Here is a 24,047-nt window from a genome sequence, read left to right as displayed (position 1 = left end):
ATGAGTTTCACATAAGCAGACACACACATACACACACTCGACCGTGGAGCTGGAATGCAAGGAGCTTGTCTGGCATCAGGAGCAAGTTAGTTCAGTGTCCTCCCCAAAAACACTACTAGTGTGGAGGGCTCAGGTATCAGAAGTTTATCAAAGCTTATACATAGCTGAATACATGTATATCACTTATGAGTGAGTTATTTTTAGTAACATAAAATGCTGACACTCTGATTCAACCATAGTAAACAAAATGTTGTGGTCAAAGAAAAATACTGTTACTACTGAAAATAGGCTTCGTAAGGTACTATATTAACTTTGTAAGGTAGGGTCAAGTTTTTGACCTTCACAGAGAAAGCCTGGGTTCAAAATCCAGTGAATTATGCTTAATAAAGTTTGCTAAAAATACAAATTTCCGGGCAAAAGGAAAACGTGTCTGCAGACTTGCCCGACTTGTCTGCTTTTCTCAGCAGCACAGTTTTGAAACTGAATACAGACTGGGATGTTTTTATTGCACATCTTCATATATGACTCTAATGATAGATTTGCAGGTCTTGTACACGTCCACAAAAATTAAATTCACAAATTTGACTAGAGAGAGATTGGGAGATATCTGTGTACAGGTTTGCAAATAAAGGTAAAAGCCTCATTATTCATCAAATATTTAGGGAGTAAAGTTTGTTAGCCTTGGGGGTAGGGATGTGCATGATTTTCTAATATTAGTCACTGAGCTACAAAAAAAAAAGAAAAGGTTATCTTTCTTTTTTGTGGTTATAATATGATGGATGATTTTGGAAGAATGCCCATCCCTTCTTGGCAACCACGCTATTGACTGTATTTAAAAAGTGGGCTTCGTTTCCGGGTCTGAAAAATGATACGTAAAAAGTGAAAGGGGGTTGGGGGTCGTTTTGTTACCAAAACAAGAAAGATTTCAGTAATCTCTGTGGGAAATACAAACCTTCAGTAGCTTGATCTATGAGCCCAGCAAATACTTTCCTAATGAGTTTTATGGTCTCAGTGGCTAGTTTGTTAAACACAGCATGATGTTCATTCTAGAAATGATGCTCTCTGTTAAAACACAGCAATAAAGCAGCATTTGCCTTGGGGCAGGCCTACCTTGTGATTGGTAATTTCTTACCCTACGAGGGGGCCTGTTTGTGGCCACACCCAACTACGGCTGGTTTCAAAATGCTAAGATGCAACTATCACCTCAGCCTTTGGGATGAAACGTTACTAACCAATGGGGGATTTTCTCAGTGGTTGCATACATCTCTTATGTACAGTCTGTGTGTGCAACTCATTTATGTTATTAAAACAAACTGCACAATCCACCCCATTTTTTTAAAGATTGTTCCTTCTTTTCCCAAAATTCATGAAACTCTCTTCTGTTAAATTCCATGCGTCTGACCAAAAGACAAAGAATCCACAATCGAAGGGCTGTGGCAGAAGTAAATAAAACTGAAAGCTTGAGAGTGGGATTGTAAATTGAGACACCATACCAGCAAATTTCAGGTAAGGTGTATCCAAACATAGGCTACTATAATTACTGATCTGGAGATTGCAGGGTCCTGCTGGGAAAGAGCACAAGATGGGAATAAGGGAAAATGATTTCAGATACATACTTGCTAAAAGATGGGGAAAGGAATTTTAATTGGTCTGAAGAAAAAGATTAATGCGCTGCAGTTTTGTGTATTGATTTTTATACTGAAGGACGTGAGGACGAGTCATGTAACCAGAAGGCTCATTTGTATTTTTGCTCGCGATTCCTCTTACTCATGCTCGAGTCCAAACTTTGCAGTCAGACATCTCCATGCGTAGCTTATTAAAATTCAACTCCCCCGAGCATCATGTAAACAGATGTTCAGCTATTGGATTTGTTCATTAACAACTGCCACGCCATCATCCTATAGCCCGATAGGAGCTTTCTGTTAATTCATGGGAGGATTGGATCAAAATGTAGGCTGTCTGACTTGGCCAGCTTAGTATTCAGTATCCTTCCCTGCAGTCCCTTATTGCAGTCAACTGCAGTTACAGTAGCCCCGTAGGAATAGAGAGAACAAGGCTGAGAAATAGAGAAAGAGGCCATGGCAAAAATGGGGCAAATTGCTCTAAGATTTTTTTTATCTTTCTGGATCGTTTAGAACTTTAGAAGCCTTGTTGAGTTTACTAAACTAAAGTCTGCATCTTGTATCAAGTTCAGTCTAAATGCTGTCTTATGTTTGTCTAATTTTAGATCACTATGTTGAAGTTAACTTCAGTAGGTATTGCAGCAGGTAAGGTTTGCATTGTCTGGATCTGTTTGAAAGGCAATTGCATTACCATTGCACCACCCAACTGTATGCTTATACATACAGTATCTGCTTTGTGATATCACAGACTTTTAAACTAGTGTTTTGCTGCTGCTGTCGGCCTTGTGTGATAATTCTTTTTTTGTGCATATCTGTGATGCCACACATTTTAGCTCATAAAACAGTCTCGGTGTAGAAAACTCGACTTCCAGAGCGAGACATGAAAATTCTGCTCCTATAGTCATTTAACTTCCAAACAGGACAACATTACAGAATAATGCATTGATCAAACACCGCTTTACCTCACATCACACCATTATTGAAACACATATTACAAAAGCGCCTCCCCTGAAAATGATTGTTCATAATCACTTGCAGATTATAGCCGTTTATCAGAAACCACACACCACGATCATTAAGGCATCACCATCAGCAGCACAGTGGCATCATTAAATGCCGGCGCAACGTCGGCATCCCTGCGATATGCTGACATATGCTAAAACAGCTGGGGGGCTCCTGGAAGAAATGCCACGGCCAGGAAAATGACTGCACATTTCAAGTTTCAGCACCCTCCGTATTGCCTTGAAAACACTGGAAAGCTATCATATCAGGGCTGACAGTATAGCATCAACACAATATTTGTCTTAATTAGCAGATGGAACACTGAAAGGGAGGAGAAACTCCACCAGCAGGAGGAAATATTCTTAGGTTTACAGATTTTCCAGAGAGAGAGAGACACCCATGCATAAATTGAGGAAATAAATGTTCAGAGGAACGTCAGTATGTTTGAAAAACAGATGTTACAGGGCCATTCTGCTGGTACTTTTATGCATGAAGGTAACTTTGATTCAGCATCTGATACATCACTGTGACAATTTTATAAATAGTCCAGTACTTAAGTCTGAACAGAAATGCAGCTTTACTGAGACATGAAAGGTGTGCTATATTTATGCGAGGACTTCTGCTTATAGTTACAGCTGATAACTTGCAGAAAAAAGTCAGGTCAGAAGATTCTGTTCAATCATCCACTAAAACTAACATACTTGATCTGCCATCAGTGCTTTTCCCCAACATAAAGTTTTGGTGATGGACTGTTATAAAGAGGCAGGTGAACATTTCTGTTGTTTTTGTTGTTGTTGCACACACACAAATCTTTGCGACTCTGTGACAGATGGATGGAATGACAAAGAGCAGCAGATGAGCGACAATCCTTTTATGTACAAGCCAGAGCCACTCTACTTAAATGCATCTCAAAATTAAACACTGCGAGGCTGGACTTCACAGTGAAAAAAACCCAGTTTACCAAATGTCTTTCCAAAATGTCGTAATGCGTGACATGCAGTTTTACATGACTTTAATATAGTTTCTAGCAATAAGATAACTACAAATGGGGCACAAAGTGATCTAACAGAGATTACTTTCTATGAATATTTTTCAAGCCATAAACAGCTTCCTCCTTCCTCAGTAATTACAACCAAACAAAATTTTCCTGAGGCTTCATCTGCTGTGCCCACTTGTGTATCCCATATGGCTAGATATATATAATTTAGGACATCATGAATATACAATTCATGCCCTCCTCAGAGTGAGCAGGCATGAGACTCCGACGACGCTCATCACAGTCTGTTGTGCTCGGCAAATCTAGCATGGCATTGAGGTTTTAGTGGAGCAGCAACGCTGGTGTAATGCTTGTGACACCCAGCTGTTAATTCAGACTGACAACAGGCAGATATCTGGCCGACTAATGGCAGATGGGGCTTGAATCCTAGCTTTGCAGAGATAAACTATACCCCCAGAGGAAGGAAGGGGATGGAGAGGAACAGAGAGAGCGAGTGAGAGAGGAAGAGGGTCAAATGCTATTTCCACAACATTTCGGAGTTTATGTAAGGCGTGGAATACATTCTGGTTATACTTGAATCTTTTTCATAGCAGGATGAGAAACCAGCGTTGTGTTAAAAGTCAGATGGAATCTGATAAGTTCATTGCTACTGTATTCATGTCATCAAAGGAATATCAAAGCATAAAGTTATATTTAAAATGGCTTTCCTCCACCAAGTGTTAAAAAAAAGCACTAAAAATAGTTGGAGAGAAGAAAGTCTTTCTTCTGACCTAATTTAAACTGTAAAGGAAATTAATTATAGCCACAGACCAAAGTTATTAGATCGTCTAATGTTGCTTAAATTGAGCTGTTTTATTGCTTACACTCTGAATCTTCCGCCCTTACAAATAAGCAGCTTAACGCTGGTTTCATCTCTGTCGTGAACATGAGGGATGTTAGTTTGTTACACTCTTGTGGAGTAGCTCCTGCTCTCTCCCCCCGTTACTTTCATTTCATCCACAGGATCATGTGTGCCCTCTAATGGCTACAACGGGTAACAAACTTCACAATCACTTGTAACAAATTCAGCACAATTCATTTGTTGTCTGGGAAAGGCCCATAAATATGGTGGGGTGTCTAAAGTTGGACTTTTGGTTTCTAAATAAAGCAAGGAAGCTGCCATCACTGCAAATACAAAAACTCTCGGTGGGTCGTCATAGCTTTTATCACTCAGTGACAAAAGGCAAGAAATGACATATATTAGTCATAGCACACGCTGAGAGAGCCAACCAATAAGAGCTGTCCTCTTGGTCTCCAACCCCCAAAAAAAACAGCAAATGACGCGTGACGCTCATCAACTTTGTCCCTACTGTTTACATAAACGCATACTCACAGACTCTTGGCTCTGTCCTGCCTGAGTAGGAGGATCACATATTGTCCTGGTGTTAAAGCGGAGCAGGTACACACACAGGAAGAAGGAGAAACATGGTTTTTATGACTCTGTTCTGTCTGCTGCTGCTGCGGCCTGGCTTAAGCGCACTAATGATTTCTCCATTGGAAAAGGTAGGTGGAAAGCTGCGGGTGAACAGGAGCACTGCGGTTAGTCATTCCACTGCTCGGAACTTCTGCAAAGTACATTGAACTCTTCAGCTTTAAGCTGTTTATCATCCTGCGAAAAACCCACAAGTTACAGAGAGTCCTAACTTTGGTTATTGGATTTACATGCATACTGCTAACAAGCAATTAGCAGTATTTTCATGTTTTTTTTTGGTGTTTGACTCACATGTCTAAATCTAGTTACATAGCATTAATTTCACTACTAGATGTAAACAAAGTTTTGTTCCTTTCAAAAGCCTTTTCATCACTCGACCAGTCCAAGAGTACTTTCCTATCCAGGTTCTTCTCATTCCACAGGTATGTGTGTCAATGGAAGCTTGAAAATACAACAAAATGAGAAAAAAAGTATATACACAACCACTGGCACACAGACAGGTTATCATTCTGTGTCTGCACTGTTTTCTTCTTGGTCGCAGTAAGTGAGCGACTGCGTCGGTCAGCTGTGATGCCTGATATCACCCATCTGGAGCTACTGGTAGTGGTGGGGCCTGATGTCCAGCAGGTCCACAGGCAGGACACAGAAAGATACATCCTCACCAACCTCAACATTGTAAGCCTGATCGCACACATGCAAAAGAAGTTAGAACTAGTGGATGGGAATGTTTACTGGAACAATCCGTAAATGGAGCTGTGAGGATGATATAGGGAGGAATCAGCAGATAATGAAAGAGGTGTTAAAAGCAATAAGTCAGAGACAGTAATGTGTTCTGAAGTTGTACCGTGTCTGCTGAATTCTTTCCATAGTCTGGCCTGGTGTAAGTGCTCCGCAATTCTATAGTCCCAATACACTGAAAGTGATGAAATATAGTAATTGGACTTATATTTCAATTTCCACCCAGGCCTCAGAGCTGTTGAGAGACATTACCCTGGGTGCCAACATGAGGGTGCACCTGGTCCGCATGATCATCCTGTCAGAGCCAGAGGTAAGTGGCTTTCTGTTATGACTCCAGCTCATTGTAGTTAAGTCCCAAATGACCAAATATTAGATATAGCTTTTTAGCACAATAATCTGAAGTCCTACAGTGCTTGTGTAAGCTATTGTCACATCTATAGCTTATTAAGCTGCTGCTATCCATAGTGACTCTGAATGTGAGCAACATGATTAAAAGTTTCAGTGCAAAGTACTTTAATTCTCTTGTTACATTTGACCATGTTTTAGCCAGAGATCCAGCTGTCTACCAACATCACTTCTTCTCTCAGAAGTGTGTGTGACTGGGGCAGAAGGATTAACCCTTCAAATGACACGGACCCGCTACATGCAGATCTTCTACTGTACATTACAAGGTATGTTAACTGTCTGTATCTGGTTATAAGAGGATGTTTTATTATCTTGCAGATGAGCAAAATGATTTTTTTTTTGCTTTACCATCACAATCAGGTATGACCTGGTGTTACCTGATGGAAACAAGCAGGTCAGGGGAGTAACACAGCTCGGTGGGGCTTGCTCCAGTGACTGGAGCTGTGTGATTACAGAGGACACTGGCTTTGACCTGGGAATCACCATCGCTCATGAAATTGGCCACAGGTAAAAGGGATAATCCACGGGACCTAAAATGTATACTTTAGTTTACAGCTGTGTCTAATTTGGGGCATTCCTTATTATTTCTGTCATTTTGAAATTATCAAACAGTATAATTCAGTTTAATTGCTTTTTTTCCCCCCTTAAGTGAGTTTTTCTTTCTATTTTCAGTCAGAGATAAATTTTTGTCTATACAGGAAATGTTTTCAATGTTTCCAAGAAATTCTTCACAAATCACAGACCCATAAAAAAAAGCTTTAATTGTACTGTGCAGTTTAATTCAGCTCATAACACTCACTATAGTCACCATACTGGACCGTGATTGACAGTTTAAATGGTGCTTTACATGCTTCAAGACTGTTTTACCGTAATTGTTTGCTCTGGTATTCTTGGCAATTTAAAATACCTTTAAATGTCACCAGCCAGGGAATGTCATCTTTTAACAACCTCATGCTCACAGCATCCTACACTATGGTTACTTTAACATCTTTTATGCTTGATTGTATTTCACCCAGCTTTGGAATCAACCATGACGGAGTAGGAAACACCTGCAGCAGGAGTGGGTTCATGATGGCCTCTGACGGAGGCTACAACAGTGTGGATTTGACCTGGTCTCCCTGCAGCAGACAGCAGCTTCTTACTTTCTTCAGGTGGGCCAACCTGTTCACAGCAGCTGTGCAAGAAATGCCATTCATTTATCATGCACATCTGGCACTACTGAATATGGTATTTACTCTTAAGTCGTGTCTTCATATCTGCCACAGAGGTTGATCCTTAAAACGTAATTTATATTAAGTCTTCAGTCTTTCAGCGCAATATAATGTCAGCGCTTTGGGTTTTCTCATCTGTTGGTATTCTCAGTGAAGGGAAGGCGGAATGTGTAAAAGATCTCCCTGCAATGGAAGGATCCCTGCAAGACTGGAAGCCAGGGCTCTACTATGGCGTGGATGACCAGTGTCGTATAGCTTTTGGTAGCACTGCGAAAGCCTGCTCTTTCACCAATAATGACCTGGTATGTCACAGTCTTCATGGCACAGGATGGGAAATTGACATTACCACATTTTCAGTTTGTTAACAACCTTTTTCTCCTTTCCATCAGCCAGCTTGTCGTTTTCTGTCTTGCCACGTCAATCTAGACGACAATAGCTCCTGCAAACGCCTCCTAGTGCCACTTCTGGATGGGACAGAGTGTGGTCCTAATCAGGTACAGCTCTGCAGGCACCAGAGAGTCATCAAACAGTAGTGTGTTTTTCACGGGATGCAATCCTCTCTTCTAGTGGTGTCTAAAGGGGCGCTGTGTGTCTCCAGATGATCTCAGCTCCCCTGATGTGGTTCACGGCTCCTGGTCTGGCTGGTCTGAGTTTTCTTCCTGCTCGAGGACGTGTGGTGGCGGTGTCGCACTTCGTACGCGGCAATGTAACAACCCAAGGTTAACAAATGGATGCGTCAGTAAAAACATGTTGCTGAACTTCTTCTTAAGAACATGTGGGATTTTGATGTGTCACCTCTAATTTTCAGACCTGCGTTTGGAGGGAATGATTGTGAGGGCCCAGATATCGAGGCTGAACTTTGTAACCAGCAAGTAAGTACTTACCGGCTATGTTTACATTGGGCCTCCATACAATAGGTCAATATTGTTTAATCAATGGAACATTGGACCCAAAATCATTCCCAGCTTTGAATGAGCTTTTCTTAGTAGTTTGCAGCCCATAATTTCAACAGAAATGATTAAATGTCTTAGAATTACGAGAAAATAAGTCATGCACATGTGAAAATAAGAGCATGGGACAAATCAGCTATTCTTCAAATTCAGTTTACTGCCAGAGTATCCTTACTGTAATTTGGGCTTGGCAGTGTAAACTTGACTTATTAGGAGAAAATAACACTTTTCTTACCATCTACCTTATTGCAGCCCTGTGAGCGCACTCAACTTAATTTCATGGCAGAGCAGTGCTCCCAAACAGATAACCACCCCCTCTACCTGCCACCAAACAGTGCTTCCTTCTACACATGGATTCCTGCATTAGGCTTTACACAGGGTAGGTCTAAGCAAACTTGATTTTTTTTTCTTTAGAGCAAAATGTGAAAAATGTGTACACCTAACATTTCTTATTCTTATCCTAACCAGGGGATGAACAGTGCAGATATATGTGCCAGTCAGATGGAGAAAACTTCATAGTGAGCCGTGGCTCTCAGTTTGTGGATGGTACTCGCTGTGAGACAGACAGCCCTCCTCCATTCGGCGCTACAGCAGCTTGTCTAAGAGGCAGATGCCAGGTAGGGATGGGTTAATGAGGCTAAATATATCAGGGATCAAATGCCATATCCCTCTTTCTGTGATCTTTCTTTTGTCTCTGATCAGCTGTTTGGCTGTGATGGTGTCCTGCACTCTGGAAAAGTACGGGATATCTGTGGGGTGTGTGGTGGAAATGGGTCTTCCTGCAGGTTGATATCTGACTCCTACAGTGGTGGTCAGGCCAGAGGTAACAAACTGAGTGCCATTAATTTAAGTTATTTGTAAAGCAAATATGATGTTTTCCTGCTTTTTTCCCTGTTGTACATAAGCAAATTTAATGCTTTTGGGGTGTGAAAGGTTTTTTTTCTTTACTAGTTTGAAAATAATAATTGATGGCATTAATAACTGCTGTATTATCGTGCATCAGTTATAAATCAGTGATTTATTTTTGTTTCAGAGTACATCACCTTTGTCTCGGTGCCAGTGAATGCCACACAGGTTCATATTATCAACAGGGCACCTCTCTTCACTCATATGGGTGAGTGGCATAACTGGACAGGAGATTTACATTTCTATAAGACAACCTTAACAGGATTAAAACTTTGCATCCACAGCTGTAAAGACTGGGGAGACGTACATTGTGTCTGGAATGGGCAGCATGGCTCTGAATATGACCCACCCTTCCCCGCTGGATGAAAACCGCCTGGAGTACCGAATCCATCTAACACCTGACCTTTTGCCTGAGATGGAGGAGCTGCTCGTGCCTGGGCCTCTGCAAAAGGAGATAAAAGTACAGGTCAGGCGAGGAAATCTTACTAAACTGTTCACGTGGCTTTGTGCAACAGTTATAGTGATTTTGTTTTGTTTTTTCTCACTGTAGATCTATCGCAAATATGGAAAAGAATATGGAGAAAAAACAAATCCAAACATTAGCTACCAGTTCTATGTGCCTACCAGAAACAGCAGCCAAATGGATGTGTTACCCAAAGGCAAATGGTCTGTTTTCCCAACACCCTGCTCTGTATCTTGTGGATCAGGTAAGTAACTTAACGAAGAAAGTGACAAAAAAAATACTGATGATGACGGGGATCATTTGAGACCTTGAGAGACCGTGTAGTGTTTGCTTTTTTGTTTGGGAAACAGATGTCTTTTGCAAGTAAAATGCCATATTGAAAGCATTTGTATAATAGTGTTTAGCAGTGGCTGTCAAACTCTGGTGTGCGCTGCCTACTGAGAGCTTAGATTATTGGGGAAAACAATGAAGTGGAACTAAGTTGAATGAAAATCATTTAGTTGGCAACATAAATAAAAAGGAAGCTAACACTATCATAGCAATCTTTACTTGACTAAAGTTCATATTTTGTTGCTAAAGAGTGACAAAAAGTGTACCAGTCTCTGGTGCAATGTTAACAGCACATCCCAATTCTTCTACATGATAAAGAGATTATGCTGTAGTAAATTAAAGAATACAGGCCCAGACTGTCTTGTTAATTTACAGATAATGTCCTACTTGTTTATTTTACTGTGAATTTTTCTGTCATTTAATTGTTTATCTGCTATTTCACTACTTTGGTGTAGCATGAAGGCTGTGGGGGAGGTCTTTATAAGTAGGAAAAGTTGTAAAATTCATGAAAATACAGTTAGAAGTCCATAATTTACACCCTTATGTTTGATACCTGATGTAGACTATAGGAGGCTACAACTGTTAAATCCAAGGTCTTGTAAACATTTGCGTCTTCCACCTTTCACCCCTCAACAGGTGTTCGGAGGCATGTTTATATTTGTGCAGATGAAGAGACCAGCAAACCTTTGGAGGAACATGACTGTTCAACACCCCGTCCAACCACACTGCTCTACACAACCTGTAATCTTGCACCCTGTCCCCCCAGGTTGGGTTCATACTCAGCTTCTTTTGACATACAGTGCTCAGCACAAACTAGCACATGTAAAATGTACTATTTTACAGATGGACTGCAGGGACGTTTGGGCCTTGTAGCGCCTCTTGTGGTGGGGGAGAAAGAGTGCGTCCTGTAAGGTGTGTTCAGAAACATGGATCTGATGTGGTGAAGGTTCCAGATTCCAAATGTCCACCTGATACAGCTCCGCACGCTATTGAAAAATGTAACCTGCAGCACTGTCCTGCCAGGTATGACATCTGCAATGTAATGCTGATTATTAGATTCACAGAGTGTGAACAGTTAACATTGTAAATCTTTGGTCTGTGCGTTTATAGATGGCACGCATCAGAGCCAGGGGATTGTTCGGCAATCTGCGGGCCAGGAGAAGCAAAACAGATTGTATCGTGCGTCCGACCTGAAGGTGGCGTGGATGTTGAAGTCGATCAAAGTTTTTGTTCAAAGCAGATTAAACCCCCCGATTCTGTGCCCTGTGTGGTAGACGTGTGTCCCATTGGGTGGGAATCAGACCGAGAGGTAAAATCAACGATAACTTGAACTCCAGTGTTCTTTAAGAATGTGAAACATCTCTACAATTGTTGTCTTTCTTGACCAGGAACAACCCAGTCTAAAGTCTGATTTGTTACCACGCTCTAGTCAGCCTCGTGTGTATGTGTGGAGCCCTGTTATTAGCCTGTGTTCAAAGACCTGCGGCAATGGTAAGTCCTCCCTTAGTCAGAAACAGTGCTGTCTACTCAGATGTAGTAACTCAAAGCCCACTGATTATGTGCTGTAGGAACTCTGCAGGTGTGGTTTTCTTGTGTGGACCATCAAACCACACTGGGAGTGCCTGACTTCCACTGTGATGCCTCTACTAAACCTCATCCCAAGTCTGAGATATGCAGCACTTTACCCTGCCCTCCTATGTGAGACACTGTAGTAACCATAGAGATGTGTAGAAAGTAGGATGCAGATTTGAAATAAATGTTTTAAAATTACAGGATATTTTTCTTGTAACAACCAGGTGGCGCTCTAAGCAAGGAGTCTGCAGTGTTACGTGTGGAGGAGGGGTAGCAAACAGGGTGCTGTACTGTGCTCGGGAAGCAGAAGGGGAGGAGGTGGTTGTGGAAGATTCGGAGTGCAGTAACTTTCCCAAGCCCACAGCAGTGGTATCATGTAACACTCACAGCTGCCCAGCAAGGTGAAGATCACACAAAATGCAAACCTGAAATCGATTTCTGCAACAGCAAAAAAAATAATGAACTCCCCACCACTGTCACTTGGCCAGGTGGAAGGTATTCAGGACGTTACCCTGCTCAGTCTCCTGTGACCTAGGTGTAGCTCAGAGGGTTGTGTCTTGTGTCCAGTTTATCCACGGCAAGGAGAGCATGGTGGCAGAGGAAAACTGCCATGCAGCTGTCAAACCAGCCATCACAGTGCCCTGCTTGGTGCAAGTCTGCACCTTTAGGTGGGAGGTGAAGCCGTGGAGCCAGGTACGTCACAAGATGGGGATGGCTATTAGATAGAAATGGGATGAAATAATCTCTTTTGAACCTGTTTTTTTTCTCCCGTCCACTGCTTCGCTGAATACCGAAGCAGTGGACACTGATGTCTCATTAAGCATGATATTGCTAACATTGTGAAATTTCCTTGTCATAAGTGTTGTGTTTCTCTCAAGTGTTCAGTATCCTGTGGCTACGGTATCCAATCCAGAGCTGTGTCCTGCATGGGCCCCTCTAAGCCAGAGCCCCTCAGCCCCCTGATTTGCATGCACATGCCCAAGCCAATCACCATCCAGGGCTGCTACACTGGCAGCTGCAGAGATGTGCCATCCACATCAGATAAACCCACTCCTCTGCATTCCACTCTAAGCCCTAAAAACATATCACAGCCAAGCATACGCCAACTTTCTCCTAGTCCAACAGAGGCCTTCACCATCCCAGTGACCCCAGTGGCTGCCACAACACTCACTCCAACCCATAAATCAAGTCAGTAGACATAAATACTTTAAGAGCTCATGAAGAACCGAAGGAAAAGCATTATTATTAATATTATAACATCTGCTCCTGTCTAGGTGCATGTGGACAGCTACTGCTGGAGGAATCAGGCACAGTGGATTTAACTGATGTGACAGATCGCTGTGTGGTATCCATAGGCCGACCCTTGGATGAGGTCATTCACATTAAAGTGGTGTCCAGCTCCCTGGACTGCAGAAAAAGTTGGTTCTATTAATAACACTAATACTGCTACTTTCTGTGCGAAGGCTGCAGCAGCAAAATAAATGCAACTCTGCGTGCGTTTTTACAGAGGAGTACGTGGCATTTTTCGACCGACTGGCATTTATGAGGAAGTGCGCGCATGTGGGAGGTACTGAACTGACCACCAGAACAAATGTCCTGCTGGTGCGTCAAAATCTGCTCACGCCAGGGAGCGGGGTTGTGTTTACGTACAGTTCACAGAAAAATAAGAAGAGGAGCCACCATCAAGGTAAGACGGTGCTTGAACAGAACTAGGAATTTTTTGCAGAAGGAATTTTTTTGCAGAAGGATTGTCAAATATCATGAAAGATAGGATTATGATTAATGAAAGAGCATCCTTCATTTGTTGTTTGAATGGATGCAGCAACAAGTGAATTGAAACTTATTCACTTAAACTGAATTAACAGAGATTTGCAAGCCTGTACACAAGTCTTAAGCCACCCCTCACTACTTGTGCAAAGAAGGTTGTTGTTCGGTAGCGTTTGCATGTGTGTCACTCTCTTTCTACAGGGGGGCACAGCGGGGTCATGTTAGCAATCCATTAGAATTTACGTTACATCCACCAAGATCATCAACTGAAGTTAAAGTTAATAATTTTATTGAAAATTGACAAAAGCCATACAAGTTAGAAAGTATGAGTCTTTGGTGGTGTGCATTGTCGACATATAGAAACTACCATACTAAGATTTAAAATATGTCACATTTGACCTCTGACCTCTCCTTAAAGCTTGATAGATTGATTTGAAGGTCAAAATGATTTAAAACTGCCATTGACAACATACGGGTAAATAGGGAAAGATATGTGGGAATTTTAAATATCATGTTACTTTGGACCGCTGACCTCTTCTTCAAGGTCAAATGAGGTCAAACTGTCCAGTCATTAACAAATCAATACCTATTATCCATTACCTACTCTTAAATAACAAAAGCCACTTTGCACTTGATTTTACTTGAATACATTTGTAGTGCAGTATGTTTAAAAAGAATAAAGAAAACTAATTAATACATACAAAATTCATTTACTATTTCCTTAAAAGAAAATACTGCCCAGAGAGTGAGCTGATTGAGGTTGGCACTCTTATTTTCCTTCCAAAGAGTTGGATGTATGTGTAATTTTCAAAAGTCATCATGAGGATAAACTGGAGGAAAGTGGAATCTACTGTTCACTGAAGCCTCATTAGAAATACTCTCAGTGGAAGAGTGGCTTTCAAGAAGCCATTCTTAAGAAAGGGAAAGATGGAGACAATTTTGAGCTATGCCAGCTTAAACAAGAAATGGACTGATGATACTGATCATCAGCAGGTCTGAATCTAAACCAGAACTATTTAGTTCAACTTATTGTCAGCATGTCAGAGGTCAGCTGAGAGGTGCAACAGTGAATCGTGGATTCACCTCCCCAGAGCTGGGACCTCAACATTATTGAAGCAGTGTGGAATTATTTTGGCAGACAACAGATCAAAACTTCCAAAGAAAAGCTTTGAATTTCCTTCAAGAAGCCTGAAGAACTATTCCTGAAGACTACTTTAAATTAAAAGAAAGCTTGCCTAAGAGGGTTTAGGCTGTGTGGAAGAATAAAGGTAATAATACCAAACCTAATTAGAAATGTACAAGCACTGTTTTATACCTTATATAGTGTATATATTACACGCGTGCATGTTTGCACATCTTCAGTAAATTTTGACACCTATTTCCCCATTTTTCCTAACAAAATATCAAGGAGGTTTGGCTCAAGACTTTTGCACAGCACTGTATGACGCAGTGAGAATACTTCCACAGTCTAACGCAATCATAAACAAAAGCCCTGCAACACATAACGTCAGATGAGAATACTGTAAGTTTTTTACGCTTTTGCCTCGGATAGAGTGAGACTGTTTTAAGATTTCCAGCTATATGGGCTGTTTTGTTCATATCCTTTCCATCCACCATGCAGGTGGGAAGGACGTGATATTCTAGCTATGAACAATCAATTCACAGCTATAATATTCCTTGTAGACAACTGTAAATTTTATTGCAATTGCACTAAACTGCACACAGACTATAGTGATGATAACTTGTTAACCAACGATCCATATTTGCCCCTCAGATTGTGACATTCAGCTGTTCTCCCCCAGCGGTGTGTTTGAGAATCCAATAACGTCCAGCACTAACCACACCTGTCGAGTGCTCATCAATGCCCCTCCCTCAGTGAAGATCAGAATCCAAGCACTACACATAGGATTAGTATTCAACACCACAAACTCCCAGTCTACATACATTATGGTGCGAACAAGCTCTCTAACATGTGTTGGTTCAATATGCTGTATCTTACAAGGACAAAAAGCGCACGAGTATAACTACTGCAATATGCTTGTTGTGTTATTCAGATCCGGGACATGGATGTCTTAAAGACCAACGTGTTTAAAGGTAACCAGCTGTTTCAGTGGCATGCGTCGGGAAATATGGCTGAGGTTGAATTTCACGGAGACTACCTGCATTCTGAAGGAAGCTTCAGAGCTCGATATTCATTTGTGCGCCTTTGATACCAGATACTGTTTTTGACAATGTTCACTTGTGCTCTGTTGAGAAGAAAGAGTTAAAGGTATAATATGCAGCAGTCATCAGTTATGTGATTTCTATAAACTGAACACAACATTTATATTTGGCCCCTCCTCTCTGGCTCCACAAAGGGAGAGGGAGGAGCGGTGCGAACGCGAGCTGAAAAAGGTGAAAGATGAAAAGGAGCGGTGTTAACAAGAACGAAGCTGTGACTCAAATAGCTGTGAAATGAAATGTTATTTGTGATAACGTGATTGTTTCGCAGCACTTTTCATTCTAAATCACAACTGTGAAGGGAGGTGCTGCATTGCTGGGTTTTGTGGGAATACACCTGAAGCGCATGCTCCATGATGGCTGCTATTGCCTCTGGCTCCGCTCAGACCCCCCGAACAGAAGGACCTCTGCGACTTTTCATGACACGGACAGCGGAGAAGACAGACAGTGACAGTAATGCCCCTCGTTCTGTATTTTTACAGAGTCCTGCACTCACACTCTCAGTTGTTGGTCAGAGACTACACACCCTTTGTACAAAGGCAACACCCCTGAAAAAGGAAAAATAAGAAATTACAAGAAGGCTGTTTCCCTGCAGATTTACTTACCACCATACAGTTCTTGTGGTTCATAACTGCATATTATATCTTCAAGTGAAAGTGAAATGAAAAAGGATCTTACTGAAAGATCCTTTTTCATTAACTGTTATAACTATATGCAATTATTTTGACCTTAAATAAACAATAAACAAACCAAAGCACTCAAAATCTTTAACTTAAGCAAGGACAAAGTCATTTGGAAGATAGCACACAGAACTGCTGAAGTATAAAAATGGAGGGCGTACTTATACTATTACAGTTAGTAAATAATGCTCATCTAAAGTTCACACGCACACACACACCTATATATAGCTCTATCTCAATACTGATAGTCACACGGTAAATTTCCCATAATTCCTTTAAAAACTGGTTTCCCCATAGCTCCAACACACTCAGTCCATTGCAGGTCTGTGTCAGTGTGGCATTGTTCCAGGTTCAGCTACAGCCACAGCCCGGCGGGGGCACAAAAACACCGTGCCAGGTTCCTGTGTGGAATCACTGCTTGGCTGTAGCTGTGTCTTCCAAGAGAGCTCTCATGTCCAACAGTGCTTCCTCTACAGCCTGGGCAAAGTTGGCAGCATTTGTCTCCTCGCAGCTGTTAAAGGCTGTGATGGCGATGTTGATGTGCTCATCCATGGGATTGTAACACACTCCATAGCCATCTGGCACCATTGGACCAAAGCACATCACACAGTCTGTCTTGGAGCCAACCTGGACATCGAGACGGGAGGGATGAGGGCAAACATGCAAGTAAACAAATATTACAACACATTATCCTTTGCTCAGCAGTAACACACTGGGGCTTTTCTTAGATGCAAATATACCTGGCTGGTGGAGAGATTAAAATGATTAGCCACAGCATAAGAGGTGTCCATAAATATCTCAGGTATAGAGGTCAGGTCTTCTATGCTCTGCCTCTTGAGCCCAAGGAGGTGTCTGTCAATGGCCTGCCCATGAATTGCCTGAAAAAGCAATGGTGAGCATGTTAAAGTGATATTTATCAAGTAGTTAAAAAGTGGTTGTTTTGGGGATTTCAGCACTCACGTTGTACGTGTTTTCTTTATGCGTCTGAATGGCCTTCTGCAGCAGTGCCAGCTTCTCTGCGCTCTGTTTGAACATTTACTGCTCAGTTTTTACGATCACATTTAAAATGTTACATCGCTTGTGAGAGCCCATCATTTTTACTAGTACCTGTTTAGCTGGGTCTTGCATTGCCTGGACAAATTCAAGTGAGTCTGCAGTAGTTGACCGGATTGCATCTGTTCGCCCATATTTGAACATTCTTAAGGAAGCACTCTCATAGGTAGAGCAGCAAATATTATAGATCCTGGATTGAAAACAAAAAAAGTATATCATGCGGTGCACTCAGTGTCTGCATCCCACGGGACCTTTCCCCCCCTTTCAAGAGAGCGGACTTCTCACCTGAAGTACGCCAGCTGAAGAGCCATTTGCACAAAGGCATCTGGACTGAGCTTATGCTTCTTTGGCACATTTTTTCCAAAGTGAGAAAACACAAGCACTTTCACATCCAAGTCGTGTACCATTCTGACAAAAATGAGAAAAGAGGGAGTCAAAGAAAATGTCTGACATCAAAGCCCAAATGACAACAGCAACAAGAAAACTACATTCTGACTGCACAGCATGACATACATGTTCATATTTTGTTTGGCCTTCTCAATATCTCTCTTGACCTCAGGTGTAATGTTAAAACGCAGCTTCTGGGGCATGGGCAGGGGAATCATGGGAGCGCGACGGAATTGAGTCCTCTGCCTGTTGAGAAAAACGTGACCCGCCGAGTCAGTGTGAGCTCATCATAAACACGAAGAAACACTAGTCTAAAATCTGAAATAAACTTACATGTATTTAACAACGTAATCGATGAGAAACACAATGGGTGGACCCTCAGCAGGTGCATGTTCATACACCAGTCCACATGCACCGTCTTCACCAACAATGAACTGAGGACGATTTGCAGGTACATTCAAATTCTCAACCACTGCCAGAATCCTGTTTATTACTTTGGATCTGTGAGTCATTGCGCTCTTTTAAACTGACCTGTAGCGTCTTATCAAACCAGCGGTTGCCACTGTTCCAACGAGCACCTCCTCCATGCAGAATCTGGGCAGCTACGCGGCTCAGATACAAGTCATCAGACACCCGCAGCATTGGAGCATCCAAACAAACTGTAAAAATACTTTTCTGGATGGCACGAACTGAGTCTTTATTCGTCCTATCTGAGAAGAAAAAAAAAAGGGGGAAATGGAACTTGTGAATCACAAGATTCTAACAAAAAATGCTTTCTATCTATAGAATACATCTGGCTGATACTGTGGCTTGTCCTCACCCTTAATCAGGTTATTATAGGCTTTTCCCCAAGTGTTGCGGTGCTGTGATGTGAGGATGCCAATCGGTTCTTTGTTAGTCTGCAAAGAGGAGTTCCAGATCTTCTCCAGCTGCATATACATCTGATCCACTGTTAGTGGAGTGCCATCACTGTTGTACACATCTAGGACAAAAAACTAGAAGAGAAGCCGGGTTGATTCAGTAACAGATTTAGTTTATTACTCCTTTTCTTCATAATGACTATAAAAAAAAATCAGGATCTTTATAATTGAAGAAAGAACAGCAGTGCCATCTAGAGTACCTGAAAGTTGTGGACCACAGTGATGTGAGTCGGAGGTGTTTTTCCACTGGCGTGATTTACAACGATATCTCTCTTTGGTCCAGGAATACGACAAGAAGACAGGATCTGGTAATACTGGTCCATACAAAGAGGCTTCCCACTCAAATACTCTACAGGCAGAGTCTGACTACAACACAGTAACTAATATTATTCATTTGCAGTTTTGAAAAAAAACCAAAAAAAAACAAATAAAAAACAGCTGCAGGCCATGGTGATAATGAGCTTATTGCTACAGCAGTACAATGTTTGTATTGATTTCAGACAAACTCACGTGTCAATCATTTTTTTAAAGTCCAAAACTCCTGCAATTAATTTGGCAGCAAACCTGCAAAAAAAAAAAAATAAAAAAATAACAAGTCAGATTATAGATTACTACACATAATGGTCAGTGTATGCTTTGTTTTGCATCAATGCTCCAAAAGCTAGCGCTCATATATAGTGTTCACAGATGGAACAAAATCAGTCATGAACTATGGAGAGGAATGGAGAGGAACGCAGTTAAATTTTTAGAAGCTAAAAGTAAAAACAAAACAAAAACAAGCACTGGCTTGTTTACCACAGTCTCATATGTTTGGCACATATATTCTTATCATCTTCATTGTTATTTTTGCATTACATCTCCATGGTGCCCCTATGTTCACTGCATATCCCATGGGTCACAGCATTCAAAAACAGCTGAGCAATGGTATGAGAAGCCCTGGGGCTTTAAATAGCCAGCATGTGGAGGGAAGACTGTGCAAAGGTCAGCTTAAAATGAGCTTGTACTGTAACTTCAACACAAAGTAAATCACTTTTTAAAACAGCTTAATGGCTGCACTTATATTCAGACAATTAAACTTTATAACTGGTACTGCTGGAGCCCCGAAAATTTACTGCACGCATTACAAGTGCTGGGGTTTTTTTTAGTGTTTGTGGGCCTGTGATTATTAAGATAAGCAGTTTGGATACTGTAAGGGCATGCTGGTTTCTCACCTCATTTGACCTTGACGATCATGAAAGTGCATCTGGGGCAGGACTACTCCAGGGCTGGTGTAAACTGCCACCGGCATACGGCAATCCAGGTAGGCCGACTGCATCCACCATTCTGTTAACTACACAAACACAGCTGTAGTCAGACCAGGGCGAAAAAAGAATTACTTTAATTTCTTAAACAGCCAAATTAAACATGTATTTAGTGTATGTAATTACAAAAGACAGATTCTTCTGTCAAAAGACTGCTTTTACACTCATCATGTCTACGGTGACACATAAAGTTAAATAAATCCATTTATCTACCCAGTTGTCCGTCTTGCGTGCCCGCCTTTCCAGTCCCTTTTGAAGCCTTTCTCCTACACCACCCTTAAGGAACTCCTGTACCACCTTCCTGGTGTGATCCATCTCTTCATCACTGATGAGGGGTTCCAAAGCTGCGAGGTAGCGCTCACACGTTTGATTCAAGGGTGGCACAGGTAGCTTAGGCAGACCCTCTTGGTGTGTCAGGGGCCTTGCAAGGATCTGCGTTACGGGTCTGACTAGGTGACATGGCTTCACCATACCTGGCCGCATCTATAAGATAATATCTTGTTAAGTTAAAAACTCTTCTGTTTTTTCTGCTATTACACATTAAATTGGAGTATTACAAATGGATTTAGAAAGTTGAAGGTGTCATTGCTATTTGAAGCCCAACAGACAGTTAAATATATAAATAGCCCAGTACATTCATACATGAGTGTGAATACTGAAATGTAATCTTATTGACAATCTCACTGGGGCTCGTTAACCCTGCAGATTAATTGAATCTCTTTAACCTCAAGTGTCAACATGTTGTTTAGTGCATGCAATCTAAGACTGCAGACATTAATGAGTCGCTGCAAACTGGTTTAAGCAAGAACTAGCTTCGGGCGTTGCGAACAACGGTAAATAACTTAGACAGGCTCGTGCTTTACAGTGAGATGATGATTTGGTGCATGAAAACGGACACCAAAACAACCGACAGAAGCAGCTATACTATTCGGACTAACTGGTGTTAGTCTCTGCCAGCTTATAAATAGGTTGACACAGTTGAACCTTCGGATGGGAGCTACAACAAAAACACATCAATATAAAGTCGTTATACGATTTATTGACAAAAAATAAGAAGATACATTCATATGATATCCCATTTGATTTAATATTACTCCAAATAAGGTTGAATTAAATACGTAACGGTTAGAAAAAATGTAGGGATATTTATGTCAAGCTGGAACACAACAATTAACTTCCGGTTAGCGATATCAACATAAAGTTATTGCTAAATATTTTGTGTATTTATTGCACGCCACGACAGAAAAGATGCAAGAATGTGGATAATACTGGGGGATGACTCCGAGTCACATTGCTGTTTCCCATGTCACGAACTAAGCTAACGCTAAGTTACTCTATGCTACGCTAAGCTAACGCTATGCAAAATGTTAGCTAACCCCCTCCCCGAAAAAAAGAAAAATACTCCGTTATATTCCTTAACGCACAATTTAAATGCACACGTTGGGTGAACGTAAGTTACATTTTAACCTACGGTTGCCACATTGTTGCTATTCTGCACAGCGCCCCTCCCTCTTCACTCACTCACTTGACCTGATGTCGCAAAATCAAACGTAACGTTACTGCGCTTTTTTAACACGCACTTAAAACCCACGCAAAGGGGAAAAAAGGAGGACTCACCGCGGCTCTGACAAAAACACCCAGCATCTTGTCAGACGGACGCGCTAAAAACTTGGACTGTCCCGGGAATATAGATGGGGAAACCCTCGGACAGTCATGTCTCAAGGACAAGCACTCTGCGCTCAGCTGTCCGCCCCCCGTCGGATACAGCAAACAAAACAAGCGCTCTCTCTCCTTGAAAAGTGTTTTTCTAGGTGGAGTTTGGCACACGTGAGACTGCTGTTTCAAAACAAATAATTACACTAAACCTCTACCCGCATGAAAGCTTCCTCAGCTCATTGTTTTATTCATTTTAGGAAAAATGGATTCAAATGTTCCACAAGAGCTGCTAATAAGCATTTGTCTTTTACTACTTCTGGTTATTGTGTTCAGAAATTGCATATTAAAACCTCCAAGTTCAGTGAAATGATGGCACATTTACTACTACTACTAATAATAACTGTAATAATAATAATAAGAAGAAGAACAAAAACACAAAATCTGTCTGTATTTCTAAGTTGACCGCTGCGCCCTCTTTCCAAGTAATTTGAAGTCAATGCATTTGTGTTTTTAGACTGTTTGTTTTATTGATTAATCAAAGCAGGCCCTGATATAAATATATATTTACATAATAAGAATAAGAATAAGAATTCTCGTTGAACTGTTGCACAAAGCTGCACAGATCTTCTCTGGCCACATGGTGGTAGTCGTCCAACATCTTTCCAAGGAGAAAACAGCATTCACTTATTTCTCCAGGAAATACAAACCAGTGACTCCGGTTTTCCCGCAGAAAAAAATAATTTAACAAAAAATCACCACCACAAAATAATATTTAAATAAAGGTTACAGTTTAGTCATGCTGTGTAGAAATTATTCGCACTAGCACAGGAAATGTCAATGTGCAAAAAGTAATGGAAATGCATATGACCATTCTGTATAATTTCAGCACTGTTTTTGTATAAAAAGTCCAAGAGAGAACTGCAGTCGTGTCATGATTTATTTAAAAGCAGCAAAATAAAACGATACAAAGAAATTAAAAACACATAGTCATACATATCAAAATGCTTCGATTGCTCTGGTCCAGCCGCTGCCTGTTAACAGCGTGTGTTTTAAACAAATTGTTTGAGTGGCGAATACTTGCTCAAGGTCCGTTTGCTGCCAACTCACAAACTCAGATAGCCCACCTGAGCCCAGCACCGAGATCAGGTTGGAGATGTTTGTGCTGTCCAACTGGTCAGAGTCTGAATGTGAATCATCATCACTCCTCATTCTTTTACACGGCACTGGCGCAAAGTCTGGCAAATAAAACTCTGGATCAACGATATGATAACTTATGTCAATCTTTCGCTTTTTTGTGTAGCACTGCGCGCCCTGCGGCTGTTTGGGCTGCGCGCAACAGTCTGTGTGGAAGTATCCGTTCGTGACAGTAGTCACCACATGGGTGTCCAAGTCCAGGACAGTCTTTTGGTTGGCTTGCGTGTTCGGGATAGATAACTCCCAGGAGGATTTGTCCGCACAGCTCCAACAGGCGTCCGAAACCATGAGGTCAGAGTCACTCGGTGAATCCATTGCGCAGGCAGATGCGCCTTGGTGCGCCACCTCTGCAGGCTGACCGTTGGGCTGGTGCGCTCCGCAGTGCCAAGTGTCCGACTCAACCCCAGTAAAGTTGCAGTAGAAGTCATCAGCCAACTCCGTGAAGCTCCCCGTCCATTCGAGGTATTCTTGCCTTTCTCGGACTACGGTTACATCCTCGTACGGATTCGTCCTCTGCATCTGCGACAAGTTTTTGCTCATGTAGAACTGCCTGGCGTTTCTCAGTACGTACGTTACCAGTAAGTTCTTGTGGAGCTTGATGCCTCCTCTCTGCGTCCTGGAGCTTTGGATTTTCCTCAAAGAAATGGAGATCAGATTCTGTGCTTCAAATGCACACTCCATCCTCAGTCGGGCCACCCTTTCTTTGCTCTCGGTCTCTCAAATCGTTTGTTTCCAAACTGGAGAAATAGTGATGCCTTTAGTTGAGATTCCTATCAGATTCGTGTAGACTGTGTCCATAGCGCTCCATGTCTTCCCAGTAAGGGCATGGATTTGCAACTCTCATCTTTCCTTGCCACGCCCTCACGTACACATTGTCCAATGGGAGGGAGGAGGTGCTTCTGTTATACGCAAATATCACTACTAGCCTCATTCAAAATGCACGTAGGAGCAGGCAAGCTGTATTTCACTAAATATGATCTTTTTAAATCTCAGTGCAGACAAATAGGAGACTTTGGAGTCCGCACTAAAACAGAAATCAATGGAAGGTGGAAGAACAAGCAGATGCGAATGTAGCGGGGTAGTACAATAGAGTGAAATAGTGTAATGGGATGTAATTTATAAATATAACATGTACTAACATGTAATAACAAATAAGAAAAATATTAGATGATGTGGATGTAGAATATAAGTAGAGAGGATGA

At 41.6% G+C, this 24,047-nt stretch overlaps 3 protein-coding genes across 5 annotated transcripts; 1 reads left to right on the top strand and 2 right to left on the bottom strand.

Annotated features, from left to right (window-relative positions):
• The first annotated feature begins 4,988 nt into the window (after window positions 1-4,988).
• Window positions 4,989-15,715, top strand: adamts13 (ADAM metallopeptidase with thrombospondin type 1 motif, 13). Of its 2 annotated transcripts, none has more exons than XM_004544147.4 (29): window positions 4,989-5,163; window positions 5,454-5,514; window positions 5,634-5,767; window positions 6,057-6,140; window positions 6,377-6,501; window positions 6,596-6,742; window positions 7,252-7,386; window positions 7,598-7,748; window positions 7,836-7,940; window positions 8,014-8,165; window positions 8,255-8,318; window positions 8,649-8,775; window positions 8,865-9,013; window positions 9,099-9,219; window positions 9,430-9,510; window positions 9,587-9,768; window positions 9,853-10,009; window positions 10,732-10,861; window positions 10,939-11,118; window positions 11,206-11,404; window positions 11,484-11,586; window positions 11,664-11,793; window positions 11,892-12,068; window positions 12,156-12,360; window positions 12,546-12,855; window positions 12,942-13,085; window positions 13,175-13,354; window positions 15,209-15,384; window positions 15,489-15,715. In XM_004544147.4, the coding sequence occupies exons 1-29, from the start codon at window positions 5,086-5,088 to the stop codon at window positions 15,642-15,644; spliced, it is 4,143 nt and encodes a 1,380-aa protein (XP_004544204.3). In that variant the 5' UTR covers window positions 4,989-5,085; the 3' UTR covers window positions 15,645-15,715. The 2 variants fall into 2 exon arrangements, with proteins under 2 accessions (XP_004544204.3, XP_076746828.1); XM_076890713.1 differs by having other exon boundaries at window positions 12,528-12,855.
• On the bottom strand, window positions 13,702-21,978 carry LOC101477431 (carnitine O-acetyltransferase). Of its 2 annotated transcripts, none has more exons than XM_004544148.3 (14): window positions 21,613-21,978; window positions 20,209-20,478; window positions 19,906-20,024; window positions 19,205-19,258; window positions 18,895-19,060; window positions 18,595-18,769; window positions 18,306-18,484; window positions 18,108-18,208; window positions 17,901-18,020; window positions 17,673-17,795; window positions 17,442-17,577; window positions 17,295-17,357; window positions 17,075-17,212; window positions 13,702-16,961 (listed from the first exon to the last, which is right to left on the bottom strand). In XM_004544148.3, the coding sequence occupies exons 1-14, from the start codon at window positions 21,637-21,639 to the stop codon at window positions 16,746-16,748; spliced, it is 1,887 nt and encodes a 628-aa protein (XP_004544205.1). In that variant the 5' UTR covers window positions 21,640-21,978; the 3' UTR covers window positions 13,702-16,745. The 2 variants fall into 2 exon arrangements, with proteins under 2 accessions (XP_004544205.1, XP_004544206.1); XM_004544149.4 differs by lacking the exon at window positions 21,613-21,978 and adding an exon at window positions 21,467-21,595.
• A 592-nt stretch (window positions 21,979-22,570) lies between these two features.
• Window positions 22,571-23,685, bottom strand: LOC101476863 (immediate early response gene 5-like protein). Its single transcript, XM_004544146.5, has one exon. The coding sequence runs from the start codon at window positions 23,524-23,526 to the stop codon at window positions 22,648-22,650; it is 879 nt and encodes a 292-aa protein (XP_004544203.1). The 5' UTR covers window positions 23,527-23,685; the 3' UTR covers window positions 22,571-22,647.
• Window positions 23,686-24,047: the final 362 nt, after the last annotated feature.

This window comes from Maylandia zebra, linkage group LG12 (assembly GCF_041146795.1).
Source record: "Maylandia zebra isolate NMK-2024a linkage group LG12, Mzebra_GT3a, whole genome shotgun sequence".
In the NCBI taxonomy this organism is placed as follows: Eukaryota; Metazoa; Chordata; class Actinopteri; order Cichliformes; family Cichlidae; genus Maylandia; species Maylandia zebra.
This window is presented reverse-complemented; position numbering and strand designations above follow the sequence as displayed.

Bases quoted from the DNA above. Each gene is read 5' to 3' on its own strand.
- LOC101476863 (XM_004544146.5), bottom strand. From the start codon at position 23,526: ATGGAGTGTGCATTTGAAGCACAGAATCTGATCTCCATTTCTTTGAGG.
- adamts13 (XM_076890713.1), top strand. From the start codon at position 5,086: ATGGTTTTTATGACTCTGTTCTGTCTGCTGCTGCTGCGGCCTGGCTTA. The intron at 9,220-9,429 runs GTAACAAACTGA...TTTTTGTTTCAG, and splicing joins CAGTGGTGGTCAGGCCAGAG to AGTACATCACCTTTGTCTCG. The intron at 11,794-11,891 runs GTGAGACACTGT...TGTAACAACCAG, and splicing joins ACTTTACCCTGCCCTCCTAT to GTGGCGCTCTAAGCAAGGAG.
- LOC101477431 (XM_004544148.3), bottom strand. From the start codon at position 21,639: ATGCTGGGTGTTTTTGTCAGAGCCGCG. The intron at 20,479-21,612 runs GTGAGTCCTCCT...ATTATCTTATAG, and splicing joins GTGTTTTTGTCAGAGCCGCG to ATGCGGCCAGGTATGGTGAA. The intron at 19,259-19,905 runs GTGAGAAACCAG...TTTTTTTTGCAG, and splicing joins GATCGTCAAGGTCAAATGAG to GTTTGCTGCCAAATTAATTG.